Source organism: Pholis gunnellus (genome assembly GCF_910591455.1).
Source record: "Pholis gunnellus genome assembly, chromosome: 12".
NCBI lineage: Eukaryota > Metazoa > Chordata > Actinopteri > Perciformes > Pholidae > Pholis > Pholis gunnellus.
Window position 1 is genome coordinate 23,580,429 of NC_136539.1, and position 22,156 is coordinate 23,602,584.

Here is a 22,156-nt window from a genome sequence, read left to right on the forward strand (position 1 = left end):
ATAACAATTTAATTTAGTTTTCTCCACAGAGACGAATGAAATGCTGCCATAGAGGCCAACTGCATATATTTTGTCATCCTCACCTCGTTGAGGACTCCGGCAGCATTCTTAGCACAAACCATGTCCACTCTGTCAGTTGGACATGTGAATTTCTGATCATCCAACTTGACACGGTAGCCTCTCTGTAAAGAAGCAAGAAAGATACATAAGAACAATAATTCAGCTAATTCAATAAAAGATGAATTTTTTTGTCTTTTTTAAAATCTATAGATTTTATTTACAAATGTATATAAATGTCTGAGATTTCACGAGAAATAAAAAAAGTCAAATTGTAGTGGTACTTACCTCAGCCAGGACCTGCTGTGCATGTTTCACCTTCATAACATTCACAGACTCGTGTGGCACCCATCCACATCCACGGAGCCACTCCAAGTCAGCTTTGTACACAGCCTGAGGACGCAAAGCAGACGCATGTTTACGTGTTTATACAGAAAATAATCACAATGTGAGCATTTCATGGGCTAAATTAGGAGTTTACATATCGTTAAAAAAGATCCAATAAATGTTTGAATATCCACGTGAACCTACATCGCTCTGCAGGTCGTAAGCCTTTCTGGCTTGGACCACGTCGTTGGAGTCCGGCAGACAGGTCCAGTTGTGCAGAAGAGTTCTGTAGTTGAAGTCGTTGACTTGGATCTGGCACTTCTTGGCCAGCTCCAGAGTCAGCATGTCTGCCGGCAGGTTGTACTTGGTCTTGGACTGGTTGAAGTCCTTCTTGTACAGGGCGTCACTGGCGATCTTGGCCGAGTTCATGGCCAGCATGATCAGAGGGTCGTCCTGGACGCAGCGAGCGCCGATGTGGTGGCCCACCTGCTTACGGTATTCTGCGTGGTACTTGTACTAAAAAACAGATGAAAGACTGAATGAAGAAAGTGTCTCATTTATGAATCTGTGTTTAAACCTCATCCAGAGTTCTCTTCTTACGTCACTGATGATATCTCTGGAAGCTCTAGCCTTCAGCACGGCGATGGCATCCTGCTTGATGTGGTAGCCCTTGGCCTTCTGGTCGTCCCATGCCTGTGTGTACAGTTTCTGCACACAGCAAAAAAACATTTGATCAAAAACACTGAAATACATAGTCATCATCAGCAGATGAAACTCATAGGGATCATGCACTGATATGTGTATAGTTTGAAGATATTTATGTAAAGTTTTAAGAGTTTCAGCACCTGCAGAACTCATGCAGATCTTGTAATTATGCAAACTTACGTTGCTGATGCTGATAGCGTTGGCTTTGGACAGCACAGCGGCGGGGGTGTCAACTGGCAGGCGGAAAGAGAGCTTGTCTTTATCCCAGACTTCTCTATACTTCCTCTGTTAGAAAGATAGAAAAAAAAGACAAACATTAACTTCTCATTTATGAAGATATTTGTGCAACAATATGTATACAGTTTTAAACGTGTTATTACTCACATCACTGATGTTGTAAGCGTTCTGCTTGGACAAGACGATCTCCGGGAGGTCGACCACGCTGGTGAACTTCACAGAGCTCGGGGGCTGGCGGTAGAGCCTCTCGTTGATGATGGCCTGAGCGTTTCTAGCTTTGACGACGTCCACGGAGTCATGCGGTGACCAGCCGCATCCCCTCAGCCACTCCATGTCGGCTTTATACACGGCCTGGAAAACAGAAAGCAGTTCAAACCCCAACAAATACTGTTGACTTTCAGTCACCAGTTAACACGGTCACTGGTTAAACTGAAACACCTGTTGCTCTAAAACGGTCGTGATTCTGTCTGATTTCTGTAGAACTTGAGTCGATTCTGACAACTGAACTTAAGACAACCAGACAATCAATGTTTAAAGCTTGATAACTCGTCTGGATATAAGTACATTTTTTGCTGCTGTAACAAACAAATTTCCCCTTGTGGATGAATAAAGCATCCATCCATCCATCCATCCATCCATCCATCCATCCATCCATCCATCCATCCATCCATCCATCCATCCATCCATCCATCCATCCATCCATCAGCTGTCTGTTTTTAATCTTTTATGATTTTCTCTTATTTCTAAATAATAGAGACACTAACTTTCTTCTTTCCTTTTTGTGGATTTGTACGGCTTTTTAAACTTGTGCTTTTTGTTCTTGCTGCTGAATCGTAGCGAAAATAAGCAAAATTATAAACCTCATTCTTATGAAAGGTGCTACATGAATAAAGTTCATTCATTCATTTGTCCGACTACGGGATGTCTAAGAAAATCGGATTTTCCTTTAATTTGTTGGATGCAGATCTTGGTTCAAAATGTAAGGAGGGATCTGACTATCAATGAAACCAACATACTGTACATACAGAATGCTACAACTCTGAGTATGAGTTAGCATGGCCACGAAAACAAATGTAACTTCATGTGCTAATGACGCTTATAGGTGTAACAAATACGATAAGAGCTAAAAATAAACTCCAAACCAATCCTCTCCAGCTTCCCATGTACTCACATCGCTCTGTAGGTCGTAGGCCTTTCTAGCCTGGACCACATCCGTGGAGTCCGGCAGGCAGGTCCACTGGTGTAAGTGAGTTCTGTAGTTGAAGTCGTTCACTTGTTGCTGGCACTTCTTGGCCAGTTCAATCGCCACCATGTCGCCTGGCAGGTTGTACTTGGTCTTGTTCATGTTGAAGTCCTTCTTGTAGATGTTGTCGCTGGAGATCCTGGCTGCGTTAGCGGCCAACATGATCAGAGGGTCGTCTCGGACGCTGAGTGCACCGATGTGATGCCCACATTGCTTGCGGTAACCGGCCTTGTATTTGTACTGAAGTTTTTTTTGGAATGGAAGTATTTTTTATTAGTTTTATTGACAAAAACAAATAAAAAACATTCTGCAGAAGAATTCAGCTTGTGAAGTGAATATGAAAACGAGAGGTTCAGACTTACATCACTGATGATGTCTCGGGAGGCTTTGGCTGCTTTAACAGAAATTGCATCTTTGGGAAGGTAGTAGCCTTTGTTTATGGCGTCCATATAACCTTCACGATATTGTTTCTGGGAAAAAGGAATGATATAGTTAGGGTGTCTGTTATATATATATATATACACCATGGTAAAAAATACCAATTTCCTTTAAGGTCAACAATTATATGTCAATATTCATTCTTCAAACTTTAGCACTCTTAACTGATTAAGATAAAGCTAACAATTACTGATATGATCACTCGTGATTACTGGTTCTACAGCTACATGACGAGGCACTGCATTACCAGACTGGTGTTGATTTTGTTCTGCTTGGCCAGGACGATCTCGGGGGTGTCGGGCATGACGTGGATGCTGATCTTGTCCTTCTCCCAGGCAGAAGTGTAGGCTTTCTGCAAACAGCATAGTGACACGGTTTAGTGAGAAGTGACTTGTCTGAGTCATAGAACAATATCATGAAGCAAACAGAGCTTTGCCTAAAAACAACTTATCCTCTTTGGGGTCAAACAACTGAAACAAAATACCAAAGATTTGGTTTAGAGCCGCAGCTATTGGTTATTTTAGTTATTCAGTATTCTACTGATTAGTCCATCATGAAAAATACTTCTGCTTCATTAAGGAGCAATAATAGTAACTAAACAAAGTTATACCGAAAAACTAATTGGTTTCCTTTTTCCTTTTTATTGCTTAAATTGCATACAATAAAATGAACTGTCAAAACTGAACCCATTTAGTGCTTTGATAAAAAAACATCTTGGCATTAGTAGTTTCAATATATCATAAGCTGCTTAGAGCTAGCTAAAAGTCTCCATCAAACAACTGGATTTATTACAATTTTGAACTGTACAAAATTACATTTGAACACATCTTACAATTTAACTTCACCCAAGACTCATTTTTACAGAATGGAGCTTGAACGCATGAGTGTAACTCAATGCAACCTCTGTTGACGTTAGCAGTTAGCTCGATTATCTAGCAAAGCAGCACTGATTTGCCCACTAGTTGCTAGCATCTAACAGCTAACGTTAACATAAATGAGCTCTCCTCCTGGAGATTTCAACACAGATTTGCTGTTCAATTAAATGTGTGCTTTGTTGATTAGCAGCACGCACAAACCGACTTCCAAAAGATGGCGTGGGCGGGGGGGGGGGGTTGAACGAAACAAGCTTCTTGAGGAATTGTTTTATAATTTAAGAACACTCCCACAAAAGAAAACGAAAATAATAAAGAAGAATAAATCAATAAATAAAATACATTGAAATAACACTAAATACTACCTTGTCCATGGTTTGGGCATTGGTCTGAGCCAGGACATATGGCATGTCAGTTGTCTGGGCGGTGAATTTGAAGCCGGTGGCAGGCTGACGGTACTTAATCTCGCTCAGGATCTCGGACGCTTTCTTGGCTTTTTCCACATCAACTGAACCGATTGGCACCCAACCTGTTCCCCTGATCCATTCCAAGTCGGCCTTGTAAACAGCCTAAGAATCACAGCGGGGAGGACAAACATTGAGTTCTCTTTTTGGAGAAAAACTCTTTGCAGTTTTCAGCAAAACACATTCTAAAGGATTTCTTTATTGCTCACGTCGCTCTGGAGGTCGTAAGCCTTTCTGGCCTGGACCACATCAGTGGAGTCAGGCAGGCAGGTCCAGTTGTGCAGATGAGTTCTGTAGTTGAAGTCGTTGACTTGGATCTGGCACTTCTTGGCCAGCTCCAGAGTCAGCATGTCTGCCGGCAGGTTGTACTTGGTCTTGGACTGGTTGAAGTCCTTCTTGTACAGGGCGTCACTGGCGATCTTGGCTGAGTTCATGGCCAGCATGATCAGAGGGTCGTCCTGGACGCAGCGAGCACCGATGTGGTGGCCCAACTGCTTACGGTATCCCACCTTGTATTTGTACTGTGTAGAGAGAAAGAATGAAGTGATGATTAACAGAATATGGCACAAATAAGCACAAGTCACTATCAGAGAGAATTCATTCATATGTTACGTACGTCACTGATGATTTCTCTTCCACGTTTGGCAGCAACAATAGAGACGGCATCGGTCTTAATGTCGTAGCCCTTCCTAAACATCTCCTCAACACCTTCCCTGTATATTTTCTATCAGCGAAAAGAAAAAAAAGTTTAGTTATAAAAATGAAAATCACATACAACACGGATATTTTCTGACATGGATGTGTAACACCCAGAACAGACCAAAACGTACCTTGCTGATGTTGTAAGCATTGGCTCTAGAGAGCAGAATCTCAGGTAAGTCATAGATCACATGGTTCTTAACCTTGTCAGCCTCCCAAGCAGCAGTGTAGCTTTTCTGTGGCGAGAAACACAAAAAGAAAACACAAATTGTAAACACCAGGAAAAGATGGAACAAATGTGTCAAATTCATAAAACGAGGGATGTGATATTCTTTACCTTGTCGATGGTTGCGGCGTTCGCTTTGGCCAAGACCATGGGGATAGAAGTCATGTCAGTTGTAAATTTCTGTGTGTCTGGTTTCAGCTTGTAGAGATGGTCGCTGAGAATTCTTCCAGCACGCTGGGCCTTCAACACATCAAGTGAACCAATGGGGACCCATCCTACGCCCACGATCTCATCCAAGTCGGCTTTGTATACAGCCTGTTGGGAAAAGCATTTAAACACATTAAGCACGGTCGATAAAAGGCATGTTGAGACATGTTGAATGTGTCAAAAGGAGGGCCTCACATCACTCTGCAGGTCGTAAGCCTTTCTGGCCTGGACCACATCATTGGAGTCTGGCAGGCAGGTCCAGTTGTGCAGATGAGTTCTGTAGTTGAAGTCGTTGACTTGGATCTGGCACTTCTTGGCCAGCTCAAGAGTCAGCATGTCTGCCGGCAGGTTGTACTTGGTCTTGGACTTGTTGAAGTCCTTCTTGTAGAGGACATCACTGGCGATCATGCCGGAGTTCATGGCCAGCATGATCAGAGGGTCGTCCTGGACACAGCGAGCGCCGATGTGGTGGCCCACCTGCTTACGGTATCCCACCTTGTATTTGTACTGAGGATATTAGCATAAAATGTTTTAGTTACAAGTAGAACAACCCTCACATTATGTGTAATACCAGTGTGTCAATCATTGGGCTGTACCGAATGTAATGTAATTCAAAGCTTCAAACACAGCTTTGAATGGAATATATGATTTTGTGGTTATATAGCTTAAATGTAATTTATGATACTGTTAGATTGCTGCTAGACCGCACCAATAATACAGGTGGGTGCAAGAGAGTGAACAGTTTTGACTGCAGTAAAGACGTTGATTTTGAAAGGCTTAACGCCAACAAATAAGGACTAAAGCAGAATATTTTGTTCAATAAAACATGTTGTTATTATTTCTATGTTACAAAAACATTGCGTGTAAAGATTCACAACATGTCAATGTTATGGATAAAGCTTCGAAGCTTCTAAGTATGCGGTACAGTCCTATTCAATCAAATACAAACAGATATTTGATTCAGTATTCAGTCTGAGTCACTTACATCACTGATGATGTCCCTGGAGGCCTTGGCAGCCTTGACAGACACTGCATCCACAGGGAGGAAATAGCCTTTGTTGATGGTGGCCTCAAAACCTTGTCTGTACAGTTTCTGAAAAGTAGAACATACTTTTTAAGGATACTTTTGTGAACTGTTTTAACAAATGGAGGTCTCATCGTGGCACTTAATTCTGGAGAGCTCCAGGCTTTCCACAAACCCAACCTTGCTCATGTTGATAGAGTTCTGCTGAGAGAGGACGATCTCGGGCGTGTCAGGTTGGATGTGCACGTTGATCTTGTCTTTCTCCCATGCCTCGGTGTAGAGGCGCTGGAACAAACCACAAATATTTTGTTACGTGATGGTATCAACTGGAGAGATCTCCATTGTAAAGCAAGGTAGTCACTATGTACTATAGAACCTTTCATTTCAACCAATACAATTACAAACTCTGACCTTGTTCATGGTCAAAGCGTTATTCTTTGCCAGTACGATGTTCATGGCTTCTGTGGTGCTGGTGAAGGGAATCTTCCAGGGCTGCTGGCGGTACTTCCTTTCATTTAAGGCGTCTCCAGCCTTCTTGGCTTGTTCCACCTCGACTGAGCCAATGGGGACCCAGCCCAGGCCCTGGAGCCACTTCAGGTCAGCTTTGTAGACGGCCTATGGAGGCGCAGTAACGCAAAATTAAACTCCTGACATACTTGGCAGCATGAACTTGACATAAAAAAAGAAGAGAAAATAAATTAGCAGGGAAGCTACACTCACATCACTCTGTATGTCATAAGCACGTCTGGCCTGGACGACGTCACTGGAGTCTGGCAGACAAGTCCAGTTGTGGAGGCGGGTGATGTAGTTGGCGTGGTTGACCTGGATCTGGTTCTTCTTGGCCAGTTCAAAGGCCAGCATGTCCACCGGCAGGTTGAACTTGGTCTTGGACTTGTTGAAGTCCTTCTTGTACAGATAGTCACTGGCGATCTTGGCTGAGTTCAGAGCCAGCACGAGCAGAGGGTCGTCCTGGACGCATCGAGCACCGATGTGGTGGCCGATCTGCTTACGGTATCCTGCGTGGTACTTGTACTGGAGGAAAAATGTAATAATACATATACTAGTTGTTGCAGCCCTACTTGTCAATTTGCATTTAAATATATAAAATGAAACACTTACATCACTGGCGATGTCCGTGGAAAGCCTTGCTGCTTTAACAGAAATGGCGTCCTCGCGCATGTCGTAGCCCTTCTTCTTGGAGTCTTCATTTGCCTGTTTGTACTTTTTCTGTACACAAACACAATCATCCCAGAGACGTTAAGTATATCAATTTACCACTGAAAGTAATCCATGAATACGAGTTGAAGCACCACCATAATTATTAAATTCTCCACTTACCAAGCTGTAGTTGACATTGTTGGCTTTGGCTAGAAGAACATCCATAGCGTCGGGCATGATGTGGATCTGTGGCTTCTGATTCTCCCAGGCTTCAACATATGATTTCTGTAGTCATAAAAACCAAAGATATGAGAGCTTATTCATATTATGTACTCTGCAAGTTAGGGTTTTATGAGAGGAGAAGAGAAATAGTTCAACAGAGTCATTTTGTATTATTTACACCTACTTCTCTGAGAGGATTAATGATTTCATACCTTGTTCATAACCTGAGCGTTGGCCTTAGCCAACACCATGGGCATGTCTTCAGTGGTGAGTTTGAATTTGAAGTTGGTCGGGGGTTGACGATACTTTCTCTCATTTAGGGCGTCGCCTGCTTTCTTTGCCTTCTCAACATCCAGTGAACCTATAGGCACCCACCCGATGCCCTGCATCATCTTCAGATCCTCCTTGTAAACATTCTGGACCAAACAGAAAGAGTTTATTATGGTGAAAGATATTCCAAAACATAAAAAATGTACATTCATAAAAATGACAACTTCCTAATATGAACTCAAGGATTCATACTCACATCACTCTGTATGTCATAAGCACGTCTGGCCTGGACCACATCACTGGAGTCTGGCAGACAAGTCCAGTTGTGGAGGCGGGTGATGTAGTTGGCGTGGTTGACCTGGATCTGGTTCTTCTTGGCCAGTTCAAAGGCCAGCATGTCCACCGGCAGGTTGAACTTGGTCTTGGACTGGTTGAAGTCCTTCTTGTACAGCAAGTCACTGGCGATCTTGGCTGAGTTCAGAGCCAGCACGAGCAGAGGGTCGTCCTGGACGCAGCGAGCACCGATGTGGTGGCCGATCTGCTTACGGTATCCTGCGTGGTACTTGTACTGCAGGAACAATTTAAAACAAAGTTCCATGGTTACATTGTACAGAAATACATGTATGGTAGGTGTTTATCATTGTTAAAAAACCCAACAGCTTACATCACTGGCAATGTCCGTGGAAAGCCTTGCTGCTTTAACAGAAACGGCGTCTTGGCGCATGTCGTAGCCCTTCTTCTTGGAGTCTTCATTTGCCTGCTTGTACTTTTTCTGCAAACAAACACAAATGCCCAACAGACATAAGTAAATGCATTGTCCATTCAAAGTAGGACTGAGATATATTAGGTATGTGTTTATAAATGAAAGAAATATCCTTATTAATATAGAATATCTTCGAGTCCTAATTTGTAGCCTTTTAAAAAAGTACTGTATAAATACATTGTATTATTATTATATAATCCATACGTGAGGTGTTGCTTTACTCTTATATGTTAAATTCTCCACTTACCAAGCTGTAGTTGACATTGTTGGCTTTGGCTAGAAGAACATCCATAGCGTCGGGCATGATGTGGATCTGTGACTTCTGATTCTCCCAGGCTTCAACATATGATTTCTGTAGTCATAAAAACCAAAGATATGAGAGCTTATTCATATTATGTACTCTGCAAGTTAGGGTTTTATGAGAGGAGAAGAGAAATAGTTCAACAGAGTCATTTTGTATTATTTACACCTACTTCTCTGAGAGGATTAATGATTTCATACCTTGTTCATAACCTGAGCGTTGGCCTTAGCCAACACCATGGGCATGTCTTCAGTGGTGAGTTTGAATTTGAAGTTGGTCGGGGGTTGACGATACTTTCTCTCATTTAGGGCGTCGCCTGCTTTCTTTGCCTTCTCAACATCCAGTGAACCTATAGGCACCCACCCGATGCCCTGCATCATCTTCAGATCCTCCTTGTAAACATTCTGGACCAAACAAAGAGTTTATTATGGTGAAAGGCAGTCGGGGAATGTAAGTACTGCACTTAAGTATACATTTAAGGTACTTTTACTTTAATTGAGTATTTCCATGTTCTGCTGCTTTCTACTTCCCTCCACTACATCTCAGAGTTAAATATTATACTTTTAACTCCACTACATCTCAAAGTTAAACTGAAAGATGAAGTGTTCCTTTATGTGTTGATGATGAATGTTTGTGATAAACTGAAGGATGAAGTGTTCCTTTATGTGTTGATGATGAATGTTTGTGATAAACTGAAGGATGAAGTGTTCCTTTATGTGTTGATGTTGAATGTTTGTGATAAACTGAAAGATGAAGTGTTCCTTTATGTGTTGATGTTGAATGTTTGTGATAAACTGAAGGATGAAGTGTTCCTTTATGTGTTGATGATGAATGTTTGTGATAAACTGAAAGATGAAGTGTTCCTTTATGTGTTGATGATGAATGTTTGTGATAAACTGAAAGATGAAGTGTTCCTTTATGTGTTGATGATGAATGTTTGTGATAAACTGAAGGATGAAGTGTTCCTTTATGTGTTGATGATGAATGTTTGTGATAAACTGAAGGATGAAGTGTTCCTTTATGTGTTGATGATGAATGTTTGTGATAAACTGAAAGATGAAGTGTTCCTTTATGTGTTGATGATGAATGTTTGTGATAAACTGAAGGATGAAGTGTTCCTTTATGTGTTGATGTTGAATGTTTGTGATAAACTGAAGGATGAAGTGTTTCTTTATGTGTTGATGATGAATGTTTGTGATAAACTGAAAGATGAAGTGTTTCTTTATGTGTTGATGATGAATGTTTGTGATAAACTGAAGGATGAAGTGTTCCTTTATGTGTTGATGTTGAATGTTTGTGATAAACTGAAGGATGAAGTGTTTCTTTATGTGTTGATGATGAATGTTTGTGATAAACTGAAGGATGAAGTGTTCCTTTATGTGTTGATGATGAATGTTTGTGATAAACTGAAGGATGAAGTGTTCCTTTATGTGTTGATGATGAATGTTTGTGATAAACTGAAGGATGAAGTGTTCCTTTATGTGTTGATGATGAATGTTTGTGATAAACTGAAGGATGAAGTGTTCCTTTATGTGTTGATGATGAATGTTTGTGATAAACTGAAGGATGAAGTGTTCCTTTATGTGTTGATGTTGAATGTTTGTGATAAACTGAAGGATGAAGTGTTCCTTTATGTGTTGATGTTAAATGTTCATGATAAACTGAATGATGAAGTGTTTCTTTATCTGTTGAGAAAATCCTCTTCCTACTTCAGGTAAATAAACTCTTTAAAAATCCTCTTGGATCAGCTGGAAAATACATCGTCACAAAGCTGAAAACATTTTTTTTTTCTTTTTAGAGATACCACTGGTGAAAGATATTCCAAAACTCTAAAAATGTAACTTATAAACATGATAACTTCCTACAGTATAAACTCAAGGATTCAAACTCACATCACTCTGTATGTCATAAGCACGTCTGGCCTGGACCACATCACTGGAGTCTGGCAGACAAGTCCAGTTGTGGAGGCGGGTGATGTAGTTGGCGTGGTTGACCTGGATCTGGTTCTTCTTGGCCAGTTCAAAGGCCAGCATGTCCACCGGCAGGTTGAACTTGGTCTTGGACTTGTTGAAGTCCTTCTTGTACAGATAGTCACTGGCGATCTTGGCTGAGTTCAGAGCCAGCACGAGCAGAGGGTCGTCCTGGACGCATCGAGCACCGATGTGGTGGCCGATCTGCTTACGGTATCCTGCGTGGTACTTGTACTGCAGGAACAATTTAAAACAAAGTTCCATGGTTACATTGTACAGAAATACATGTATGGTAGGTGTTTATCATTGTTAAAAAATCCAACAGCTTACATCACTGGCAATGTCCGTGGAAAGCCTTGCTGCTTTAACAGAAATGGCGTCTTGGCGCATGTCGTAGCCCTTCTTCTTGGCGTCTTCATGTGCCTGCTTGTACATTTTCTGTAAACACAGGAAAAAAGTATGAAAAACATTCAAGCATCTTCTGAAAAATGGCGGTGTATTATTAAGTATGTTGCTTCAAAAGCTTCACGTATTTTCAAAATGTCTGAGGACTCACCAGACTGTAGTTGGATTTGTTTGCTTTGGCCAGTTGAACATCAATTGCATCAGGCATGAGATGAACGGTTGTTTTGTCTTCCTCCCAGGCTTTAATGTAAGCTTGCTGTAATAATAATAATGAAAATAATATAAACTTTATCTTTATAGCATCTTTCATACAATAAATGCAACACAAATTGATTAGCATGAAGGGAAAATAGACTTAGAATGAACATGAAAACAGGGAAAATAATACAACACATTTGATAAAGTAAAATAAAAATAAGAAACAGAATTCATACAATGCATAACATGAGATGGAAAATAAAACTGACTGAATAATAATAATTAAAAAACCCATATTTGCAGCATGCACATATCTATCAATTAACACTGCAGCAGCATCAAAAAGTATCCATTCACTTATACTCTGTTCTTTTCTCTGGCTGTAATTAAAAGTTATTGTTTCGTATAGTTTCCATACAAAAAAATATTTAGAAGATTTCATTGGCATTCATTCATAATTAAACCAATACTGATCTTAGATCAATATTCAGTCTTGAATGTGATTTATTATGCTGAATCTAGTAGAGCAGAGAAATATTTCAACAGATCGGCTGGAACTTTATCTCAGTTTTGTACACGTTGAGATTATATTGACTGAATTAGAAATATTCTGTACAACAAACCCCCGAGGCAGCAATCATCACAGAAGGGTCATCCTTATATTTATTTTCTTTAAGCAAAGGCACACAACAAGTTTGCCCTCTATCACAGTTGTTGTTTGCATTGATTGCTGAACTTTTTACTTCATGTGCAAGAGACAACACCAATATTAAAGGTTTAAACATCAGTGATAGTGAACGTGTATCATCTTTCCATGCAGATGATGTGATTTTATTTTTCGCAGAGCCACAGAAACTGGGGCATTTTCTTTTAACGTTGTAGAACAATTTAGGATAAATGCTGACCCTTTCATTGTATACAGGAGAATCTTAAATATTTTGGAAACTATAATTAAATAGCTTGCTTCAAGCAAATTACACGCATCTATCAAACAATATTAAATCATGTCGATAAGAGCAAAAATCTGTGTTGTATAAATAAACATTCTCTAAAATATCATAAAATGTATTTTTTTAAAACAGAAACAGTTACAGAAAAAGTGTTTTCAGTGTTTGCGAAATACCTTGTTCATAACCTGAGCGTTGGCCTTAGCCAACACCATGGGCATGTCTTCAGTGGTGATTTTGAATTTGTAGTTCCACGGGTGTTGACGATACTTTCTCTCATTTAGGGCGTCGCCTGCTTTCTTTGCCTTCTCAACATCCAGTGAACCTATAGGCACCCACCCGATGCCCTGCATCATCTTCAGATCCTCCTTGTAAACATTCTGGACCAAACAGAAAGAGTTTATTATGGTGAAAGATATTCCAAAACGTAAAAAATGTACATTCATAAACATGACAACTTCCTAATATGAACTCAAGGATTCATACTCACATCACTCTGTATGTCATAAGCACGTCTGGCCTGGACCACATCACTGGAGTCTGGCAGACAAGTCCAGTTGTGGAGGCGGGTGATGTAGTTGGCGTGGTTGACCTGGATCTGGTTCTTCTTGGCCAGTTCAAAGGCCAGCATGTCCACCGGCAGGTTGAACTTGGTCTTGGACTTGTTGAAGTCCTTCTTGTACAGGGCGTCACTGGCGATCCTGGCTGAGTTCAGAGCCAGCATGAGCAGAGGGTCGTCCTGGACGCAGCGAGCACCGATGTGGTGGCCGACCTGCTTACGGTATCCTGTGTGGTACTTGTACTAAAAAAAAGTAAGTGTGAGAGTTTTTGTAACCATGCAATGTTGCTATACAAAAGGTAAAATATATAAATAACTACGCAGACACTTACATCACTAGCTATAGCAGTGGAAGCTTTGGCAGCCAGGACTGCAATGGCATCACCACCAACATGATGGCCCTTCTTCTTGGACAGCTCATTGTCCAATTTGTACAGTTTCTGAAGAGAGAGAGAGAGAATAAATACATTTTTATAACATGTAACACTTTGCAATAATAACCATCATTAATAAATGGTAACTTGATAGTTAGTTAAATCTGAGTGTATAGTTATTTTCCTTTTGAAAACAATGAAATGATAATAAATAATGTTTACTAATTATTATTATTTACATTATTTAACAATTTATTATTGCACACATTATAGCCTTTTACATTCCTAAGTATTTGTTAATGATTACCAAATAATTACTAAAACATCTACAAGCATTACATAGATAGATGGACCAGGTATTTGTAATATCTTATTAATGGTAAATAATTGGTTTGTAAACTGTCTACAAACATTATTTCAATTACTATTATAATCATATTTGCAACTGATGATTATAATACCTTGTTAAATGTGTAATAAATAATAGTAAATGTAAAGCATCTATAAACATTATTTAGATATACAGTTAATACCTTATTAAATTGTTTATAAATACTTTGTAAAGCATCTATAAACATTATTTAGATATACAGTTAATACCTTGTTATATTGTTTATAAATACTTTGTAAAGCATCTATAAACATTGATTGGATAGATAGTTAACACCTTGTTAAATGGTTTATAAATACTTTGTAAAGGATCTATAAGCATTATTTAGATATACAGTTAATACCTTATTAAATTGTTTATAAATACTTTGTAAAGCATCTATAAACATTGATTGGATAGATAGTTAATACCTTGTTAAATGGTTTATAAATACTTTGTAAAGCATATATAAACATTGATTGGATAGATAGTTAATACCTTGTTAAATGGTTTATAAATACTTTGTAAAGCATCTATAAACATTGATTGGATAGATAGTTAACACCTTGTTAAATGGTTTATAAATACTTTGTAAAGGATCTATAAGCATTATTTAGATATACAGTTAATACCTTATTAAATTGTTTATAAATACTTTGTAAAGCATCTATAAACATTATTTAGCTATACAGTTAATACCTTGTTAAATGGTTTATAAATACTTTGTAAAGCATCTATAAACATTGTTTAGCTAGATAGTTAATACCTTGTTAAATAGTTTATAAATACTTTGTAAAGCATCTATAAACATTGATTGGATAGATAGTTAATACCTTGTTAAATGGTTTATAAATACTTTGTAAAGCATCTATAAACATTGATTGGATAGATAGTTAATACCTTGTTAAATGGTTTATAAATACTTTGTAAAGCATCTATAAACATTGATTGGATAGATAGTTAACACCTTGTTAAATGGTTTATAAATACTTTGTAAAGGATCTATAAGCATTATTTAGATAGATAGTTAATACTTTGTCAATGGTGAATGATTGGTTTCTGGTCCATCGATCTATGTAATGTTTATAGATGTTTAAAACAATTTCCTAAAGGTTTATAAATCATTTGGTATGAAAACATGCCTAATATAGTAAATAACATGTTATAATGTGTGCAACAATGAACTGTTAATAAATAGTTTACTAATGTAATTAGAATATATCATTTGTATCGTCTCATATAAGCTATGGTACAATTTATGATTTAGAAACAAATTTAGAAAAAGATTATTTCATATGACCACAATAATTTAAAACAAAACACTGAGCACAAAAATATTTAATTCTGTGTTAACAGTAAAATAACTATTAACTAAACTGTAATTGGCTATCAATTTACCATTTATTAATGATGGTTATTATAAAGTGTTATTATTGTATTTTTTACCTTACAAATGATGATGGAGCAAGAAAATTGTGTGAAAATTGTGAGGAAAAATGAAGTTATCACACTGTACCTCACTGACGTTCTTCTTGTTTCCTCTGGCAAGAACAATGTTCATTGCATCAGGCATGATGTGGATGGACGTCTTGTCTTTCTCCCAGGCGGTGATGTAGGATTGCTAAAAACATAAATGTAGTGGATGGCTTCATATCTTAGACATAAATGCTCGAGAAGAGATATTTGTGTCATTTCCACAGCTAGTCCCATCCAGTACCTTATTCATTATCTGGTTGTTGGCAGTGGCCAGTGTCAGATCCATGGAGTGCATGTCCTTAGTGAATTTGAACTTAGCCGGTTGTTGACGGTACCGGGACTCACTCAAGATCTTTCCAGCTGTTTTTACTCTCTCAACATCCAACGATCCAATAGGAACCCATCCTATTCCCTTCATGAAGCTGTCATAATCACTCTTGTACTCGTTCTGAGGGAGAATATCAACAGATTTCCTTCACAACTTCACAATGCAGCACAGTAATGTAGAGCTTTGGATTTTTGTTTTAAAATCTACAAATAAATGTAAATTTAAAAGACGATTAAGTCAGACTCTACATACATCACTGGCGATGAACTGCATTTTACGAGCCTGTTGCAGGTTTATGGCATCAGGGAGCAGAGAGTAACTGTGCTGGATCTTCCTGTATCCGGTCATAGTCTGAGCAGCAGAGGCCTTCTTGGCGTGCATCACGCTCATCATGTCCACTGGGGAGTGATACTTCAGCTTGGCCTTGTTGTAGTCCTTCTTGTAGTTCTTTTCGCTCTGCATCTTAGCCACCTCCATGTAGTGAACCAGCCGAGGGTCGTCCTGGATGCTGCGGAAGCCCACGTGGTGGCCTCTGGCCTTCTCGTAAGCCAGCTTGTACTTGTACTGTGACAGCAAACGCGTACTTTGTCATGCACAGAGACTGTACTCTTATATATACATGTACTATGCAGTATGTATTGTAAATATTGATTTCATACAGGATGTTTTTTTGTAACTTACATCACTGGCAATGGTGGTACCAGACTTGGCAGCCAAAATTGCGATGGCGTCTGCTTTGAGGTTGTAGCCTTTATTGGCCATCGCCACAACACCGGCTTTGTAAAGTTTCTGTAAGTGACATAAAAATGTGTTTACATTCACAAACAGGGTATTTTTTTGGGGGAGTTTGTCCTTTTCTGATGCGATGGTCCAAGGACAGAGGATATCATATGCTGTACGGATTGTGAAGCCCTATATGGAATATTTGTGAATTGAGATATTGGGCTATACAAATAAAATTGAATTGGTTTATGAGTTTCATATATGCCCCTTACTTTGCTCATGTTGAGGGCATTAGCTTTGGCCAGGACAATCTCCGGAGCGTCTGGCATGATGTGGATCGTCCGTTTGTCCTTCTCCCAAGCTGCAGTGTATGCTTGCTGTAGATGAAGACACCAGAAAAACAAACCAAAGATGATTAATGTGAACAATACAAACAACTTTTCTTTGTCCCTGCACTATGGAGCTCAGTTAAACATGCTGCACCTTGTTCATGATCTTGTTGTTGGCAGTAGCCAGAGTCAAGTCCATGGAGTCCATCAGCTTGCTGAACTTGAAGGTGGACGGATGAGTGCGGTACCGATTTTCACTCTGAATCAGACCGCCAAGTTTAGCGGTCTCAACTCCAAGAGAACCAATGGGGACCCATCCGGTACCTCGGATATAGCTGTTATATTCAGACTTGTAGTCCCACTACGAAATAAATAGATAAATGAGACAGTGAGGTTATGATCAATGTCAATTATCTACTTAAACCTTTTTGCACAAATGTGAAAATCCAAGCACACAATGTAGCTGCAATAAAAGAGACAAATCATTGATGAAACTGTCACTCACATCACTCGTCTGGGCGTTGACCTTGCGACACCGCTCCAGGTTCACGTTGTCAGGCGGCATGAGGTAGTTGTGAATGATTTTCCTGTAACCAGTGAACGTCTGAGCAGCAGAGGCGTGTTTGGCGTGCATCACGCTCATCATGTCCACTGGGGAGTGATACTTCAGCTTGGCCTTGTTGTAGTCCTTCTTGTAGTTCCTTTCGCTCTGCATCTTCGCCACCGCCATGTAGTGAACCAGCCGAGGGTCGTCCTGGATGCTGCGGAAGCCCACGTGGTGGCCTCTGGCCTTCTCGTAAGCCAGCTTGTACTTGTACTGTGACGGTGAATAAATACGTGTTTACCATGTACGATGGGTTGTAGTAGATTAACTTCTTGATTGTGGCACAGGAAATTATTTTCAACTTACATCACTGGCAATGGTGGTACCGGACTTGGCGGCCAAAATTGCGATGGCGTCTGCTTTGAGGTTGTAGCCTTTATTGGCCATCGCCACAACACCGGCTTTGTAAAGTTTCTGTGAAAACAAATACATTCATATGAATCAAATAAAAGTATAAACACGATCTATATCTTTACATTTGTAATGTAACGCCTTACTTTGCTCATGTTGAGGGCATTAGCTTTGGCCAGGACAATCTCCGGAGCGTCCGGCATGATGTGGATCGTCCGTTTGTCCTTCTCCCAAGCTGCAGTGTATGCTTGCTGTAGATGAAGACACCAGAAAAACAAACCGAAGTTGATGCCTATGAACAAGACCATAAGTGATATTTTCTGACCCCTACACTATACACATGCTGCACCTTGTTCATGATCTTGTTGTTGGCAGTAGCCAGAGTCAAGTCCATGGAGTCCATCAGCTTGCTGAACTTGAAGGTGGACGGATGAGTGCGGTACCGATGTTCACTCTGAATCTGACCGCCAAGTTTAGCGGTCTCAACTCCAAGAGAACCAATGGGGACCCATCCGGTACCTCGGATATAGCTGTTATATTCAGACTTGTAGTCCCACTACGAAATAAATAGATAAATGAGACAGTGAGGTTATGATCAATGTCAATTATCTACTTAAACCTTTTTGCACGAATGTGAAAATCCAAGCACACAATGTAGCTGCAATAAAAGAGACAAATCATTGATGAAACTGTCACTCACATCACTCGTCTGGGCGTTGACCTTGCGACACCGCTCCAGGTTCACGTTGTCAGGCGGCATGAGGTAGTTGTGAATGATTTTCCTGTAACCAGTGAACGTCTGAGCAGCAGAGGCGTGTTTGGCGTGGATCACGCTCATCATGTCCACTGGGGAGTGATACTTCAGCTTGGCCTTGTTGTAGTCCTTCTTGTAGTTCCTTTCGCTCTGCATCTTCGCCACCGCCATGTAGTGAACCAGCAGAGGGTCGTCCTGGATGCTGCGGAAGCCCACGTGGTGGCCTCTGGCCTTCTCGTACGCTTTCTTGTATTGGACCTGAAAGAAAAAAGAAAACAAGTAAGTTTCCTGTCGATGACTGTTTCAGCGAAATTGAAAAAAAAAAGGGCTGAATTTATGATTTACATACATTGCTGGCAATGTGTCTTCCGTGCTTGGCATGCAGGATAGAAATAGCGTCAGGCTTCATGTCGTATCCCTTGGCAATATCTTCCAGCCACTTGTGCTTGTAGTGACTCTGTGGATAAACAGCAGTTAAGACCATGTTTGGTACACAGTAGAGGCTGATATACTCTTGGCATTTCAGGAATAAGACTTTGATTTTCAATAAATACATTGTGCTCTAACCTCGCTCAGCGTCTGGGCGTTGAATTTAGCCTGAAGGAACTCGGGGGAGTCAGCTGGCAGATGATAGGTGTGCACAAACTTCTCACCAGAAGCTCTGTAGGAAGCCTAGAGGGAAGCAAAAAGAACAGTGAAACCTGTGAATTCTCGTTCTTGCAGGAGGAGTTTTAGTCCGACATTCTTCAATATTTCAAGACATTTTAAGAGATGCAACATTCTCACGTTGTCCAAGCTCTTGGTGTTGGCCAGAGCCAGAGCTGTGTTCATGGCATCAGTCTTGCTGGTGAATTTGAGAGTACTGGGATGTTGACGGTAGCCCCGTTCAGCCAGCGCGGCTGTAGCAACCTTGGCCTTCTCAACGTCCAGAGAACCGATGGGCACCCACCCTACGCCTCTACTGTAGTTGTTGTAATCTGACTTGTAGAGATTCTGTGTGTTTAAAAAGGAAAACATGTTCAAAAAGCACACAAATGTGTTAACTGGCGTCTCTGTGTTGCTGCTGTGTATGTATTACGTACGTCGCTCTGAATGTCCATCATGCCGCGACACCGCTGCAGGTGCAAGTTGTCAGGCAGCATGATGTAGCTGTGAGGGATCTTCCTGTAGCCAGTGAACGTCTGAGCAGCAGAGGCGTGTTTGGCGTGGACCACGCTCATCATGTCCACTGGGGAGTGATACTTCAGCTTGGCCTTGTTGTAGTCCTTCTTGTAGTTCCTTTCGCTCTGCATCTTAGCCACCGCCATGTAGTGAACCAGCAGAGGGTCGTCCTGGATGCTGCGGTGGCCGACGTGGTGGCCTCTGGCCTTCTCGTATGCCAGCTTGTACTTGTACTGCATAAAGGAAACACATTACATTTGCCATCATTATTTTGATTTGCATAGTATGATAAAAGGGGGAAAATGTGAAAGAAATGTTTTGATAATTGTCGTTGTCTAACTACAGGATATATACATCATTAAACTTGTTTTTCTTAACTATAACCTCCCCTTCAACTCTCACTTCTTTTCCTTACCGTCTGCCTCCGAGCACATATAACACCTACATCCTTTAGATCAAAGGTATAAAAGTGTAACTTTAACAGTGAGCTCTTGTTCTGTGGAGACCATTGATCGCTGTGTGATCTGAGCCCATATGCAAAAGCTATAATAAACTCTTGAAAGACAACTTGGTTCTCAATCTTAATTTCAAATTCCCACCATTTCAGTAACATTTGAATAGTATGATATTTTTACCATATTCACAACTTACATCGCTGGCAATGTCTCTGGATGTTCTCGCTGCAACAATGGAAATAGCGTCTTCCTTCACGTGATGTCCTTTGAGCAGATCTTGACGATGAGCATAGGTGTAGTAATTCTAAACAAAATCAGTGTTATGTTACAAATACAGCAACTATTTCATTTCTTTATACATTCTGCGTGTGCACACACACACACACACGCTAGACAAGAATCTGCGACTGACCTTGCTGATGTTGACGGCGTTGTATCTGGCTTGCATCAGTTCAGGAACATCAGCAGGGAGATGGTAAGTGTGCATGAACTTCTCTCCACTGGCCTTGTACTCTTTCTGCACAATCACAATGAAGAGATCGGGTTTTATGTCTATTCTGAGGAAGGAATTCAAAGACTAAAAATCATCAGATTTATATCTGCTCCTTCTCACCGCATTCATGATCTTGGCGTTGCTCTTGGCCAGCTCCATGCTCATGGAGTCAACGGTGCTGGTGAATTTGAAGGTGTCGGGGCGCTGGCGGTAGTTCTTCTCGTTCAGAGCTTCCCCTGCTTTCTTGACTTTTTCCACATCCAGGGAACCAATAGGAACCCAGCCGATTCCCTTGACTGAGGTCTCATAATCCTGTTTGTAGTTAAACTAGAAAGGAAAAGAGAAAAATAGCTTATCAGACTATTTAAGCCAAGACATAAAGTATTTACCTACATTATCACAACCAAAGTCCCTAAAATCAAGCTTACATCACTGGCATTGTAGTTCATGTTGCGAGCGAGGCCCACGCTCATGGCGTCGGGCAGCATGAAGTACTTGTGGTTGGGCTGCCTGTAGCCGGTGTAGGTCTGCACAGCAGAGGCGTGTTTGGCGTGGACCACGCTCATCATGTCCACTGGGGTGTGATACTTCAGCTTGGCCTTGTGGTAGTCCTTCTTGTAGTTCTTTTCGCTCTGCATCTTCGCCACCGCCATGTAGTGAACCAGCAGAGGGTCGTCCTGGATGCTGCGGAAGCCCACGTGGTGGCCTCTGGCCTTCTCGTAAGCCTTTTTATACTGGACCTAGAGGTTAAAGGACGTTTAACATCTCTAATTATTTAGAGTTTAAAGAATTTTAACGGTTATTTAAAGCAACAAAAAGAACAACATGTCTGGTACAGAGCATGTTAAAATGGAACTTACATTACTGGCAGCATGTCTGGCAGCTTTGGCAACGACGATGGAGATGGCGTCGGGCTTCAGGTCATAACCTTTAGCGATCAACTCCTGCCAGGCGACCTTGTAGCAGTTCTGAAATCACAGAACAAAACATATGAGCATTTTGGCATGAATCCACTACACACACTGCTGCATTTCACTCATTGACCGCGAGACTCACGCAATCCACGCATTTCACGCACTCTCACACAACCGCTACCTTGACTTCCATATCTGTAACTGGATTCATTCATAAACGTGACAGTTTACATGTATGTTAATGTTTAGAATAAACAGATAACAAATAAAGAATAAACCTGAAACATTGTATTAATGATGCCTCATGTTTCAGTTGTCCATCTCTTTGAGGTGTGAGGGGTGAGGATGGAGGGGTGAGGATGGAGGGGTGAGGATGGAGGGGTGAGGATGGAGGGGTGAGGATGGAGGGGTGAGGATTGAGGGGTGAGGATGGAGGGGTGAGGATGGAGGGGTGAGGATTGAGGGGTGAGGATGGAGGGGTGAGGATGGAGGGGTGAGGATTGAGGGGTGAGGATGGAAGGGTGAGGAGCTC

General features: G+C 40.8%; 1 protein-coding gene across 15 annotated transcripts in view; it reads right to left on the reverse strand.

Moving 5' to 3' along the window:
* neb (nebulin) overlaps positions 1-22,156 on the reverse strand; it is an 82,056-nt gene that overhangs the window by 39,597 nt on the left and 20,303 nt on the right. For all 15 annotated transcript variants that reach the window (XM_079169934.1, XM_079169933.1, XM_079169930.1 and 12 more), the window contains exons 23-74: positions 21,571-21,678; positions 21,139-21,450; positions 20,831-21,037; positions 20,630-20,734; positions 20,414-20,521; positions 19,684-19,995; positions 19,388-19,594; positions 19,169-19,273; positions 18,951-19,058; positions 18,548-18,859; positions 18,197-18,403; positions 17,994-18,098; positions 17,803-17,910; positions 17,398-17,709; positions 17,047-17,253; positions 16,836-16,940; positions 16,522-16,629; positions 16,093-16,404; positions 15,754-15,960; positions 15,553-15,657; positions 13,625-13,732; positions 13,224-13,535; positions 12,910-13,113; positions 11,740-11,844; positions 11,514-11,621; positions 11,106-11,417; positions 9,414-9,617; positions 9,160-9,264; positions 8,814-8,921; positions 8,406-8,717; positions 8,092-8,295; positions 7,838-7,942; positions 7,619-7,726; positions 7,220-7,531; positions 6,911-7,114; positions 6,680-6,784; positions 6,461-6,568; positions 5,671-5,982; positions 5,380-5,583; positions 5,174-5,278; positions 4,960-5,067; positions 4,553-4,864; positions 4,245-4,448; positions 3,255-3,359; positions 2,932-3,039; positions 2,498-2,809; positions 1,474-1,677; positions 1,270-1,374; positions 985-1,092; positions 589-900; positions 346-450; positions 84-182 (exon numbers count right to left, since the gene is read on the reverse strand). In XM_079169934.1, coding sequence (XP_079026060.1) covers positions 84-182; positions 346-450; positions 589-900; positions 985-1,092; positions 1,270-1,374; positions 1,474-1,677; positions 2,498-2,809; positions 2,932-3,039; positions 3,255-3,359; positions 4,245-4,448; positions 4,553-4,864; positions 4,960-5,067; positions 5,174-5,278; positions 5,380-5,583; positions 5,671-5,982; positions 6,461-6,568; positions 6,680-6,784; positions 6,911-7,114; positions 7,220-7,531; positions 7,619-7,726; positions 7,838-7,942; positions 8,092-8,295; positions 8,406-8,717; positions 8,814-8,921; positions 9,160-9,264; positions 9,414-9,617; positions 11,106-11,417; positions 11,514-11,621; positions 11,740-11,844; positions 12,910-13,113; positions 13,224-13,535; positions 13,625-13,732; positions 15,553-15,657; positions 15,754-15,960; positions 16,093-16,404; positions 16,522-16,629; positions 16,836-16,940; positions 17,047-17,253; positions 17,398-17,709; positions 17,803-17,910; positions 17,994-18,098; positions 18,197-18,403; positions 18,548-18,859; positions 18,951-19,058; positions 19,169-19,273; positions 19,388-19,594; positions 19,684-19,995; positions 20,414-20,521; positions 20,630-20,734; positions 20,831-21,037; positions 21,139-21,450; positions 21,571-21,678 — 9,387 coding nt within the window. The remainder of the gene's footprint in view (positions 1-83; positions 183-345; positions 451-588; positions 901-984; positions 1,093-1,269; positions 1,375-1,473; positions 1,678-2,497; positions 2,810-2,931; positions 3,040-3,254; positions 3,360-4,244; positions 4,449-4,552; positions 4,865-4,959; positions 5,068-5,173; positions 5,279-5,379; positions 5,584-5,670; positions 5,983-6,460; positions 6,569-6,679; positions 6,785-6,910; positions 7,115-7,219; positions 7,532-7,618; positions 7,727-7,837; positions 7,943-8,091; positions 8,296-8,405; positions 8,718-8,813; positions 8,922-9,159; positions 9,265-9,413; positions 9,618-11,105; positions 11,418-11,513; positions 11,622-11,739; positions 11,845-12,909; positions 13,114-13,223; positions 13,536-13,624; positions 13,733-15,552; positions 15,658-15,753; positions 15,961-16,092; positions 16,405-16,521; positions 16,630-16,835; positions 16,941-17,046; positions 17,254-17,397; positions 17,710-17,802; positions 17,911-17,993; positions 18,099-18,196; positions 18,404-18,547; positions 18,860-18,950; positions 19,059-19,168; positions 19,274-19,387; positions 19,595-19,683; positions 19,996-20,413; positions 20,522-20,629; positions 20,735-20,830; positions 21,038-21,138; positions 21,451-21,570; positions 21,679-22,156) is intronic.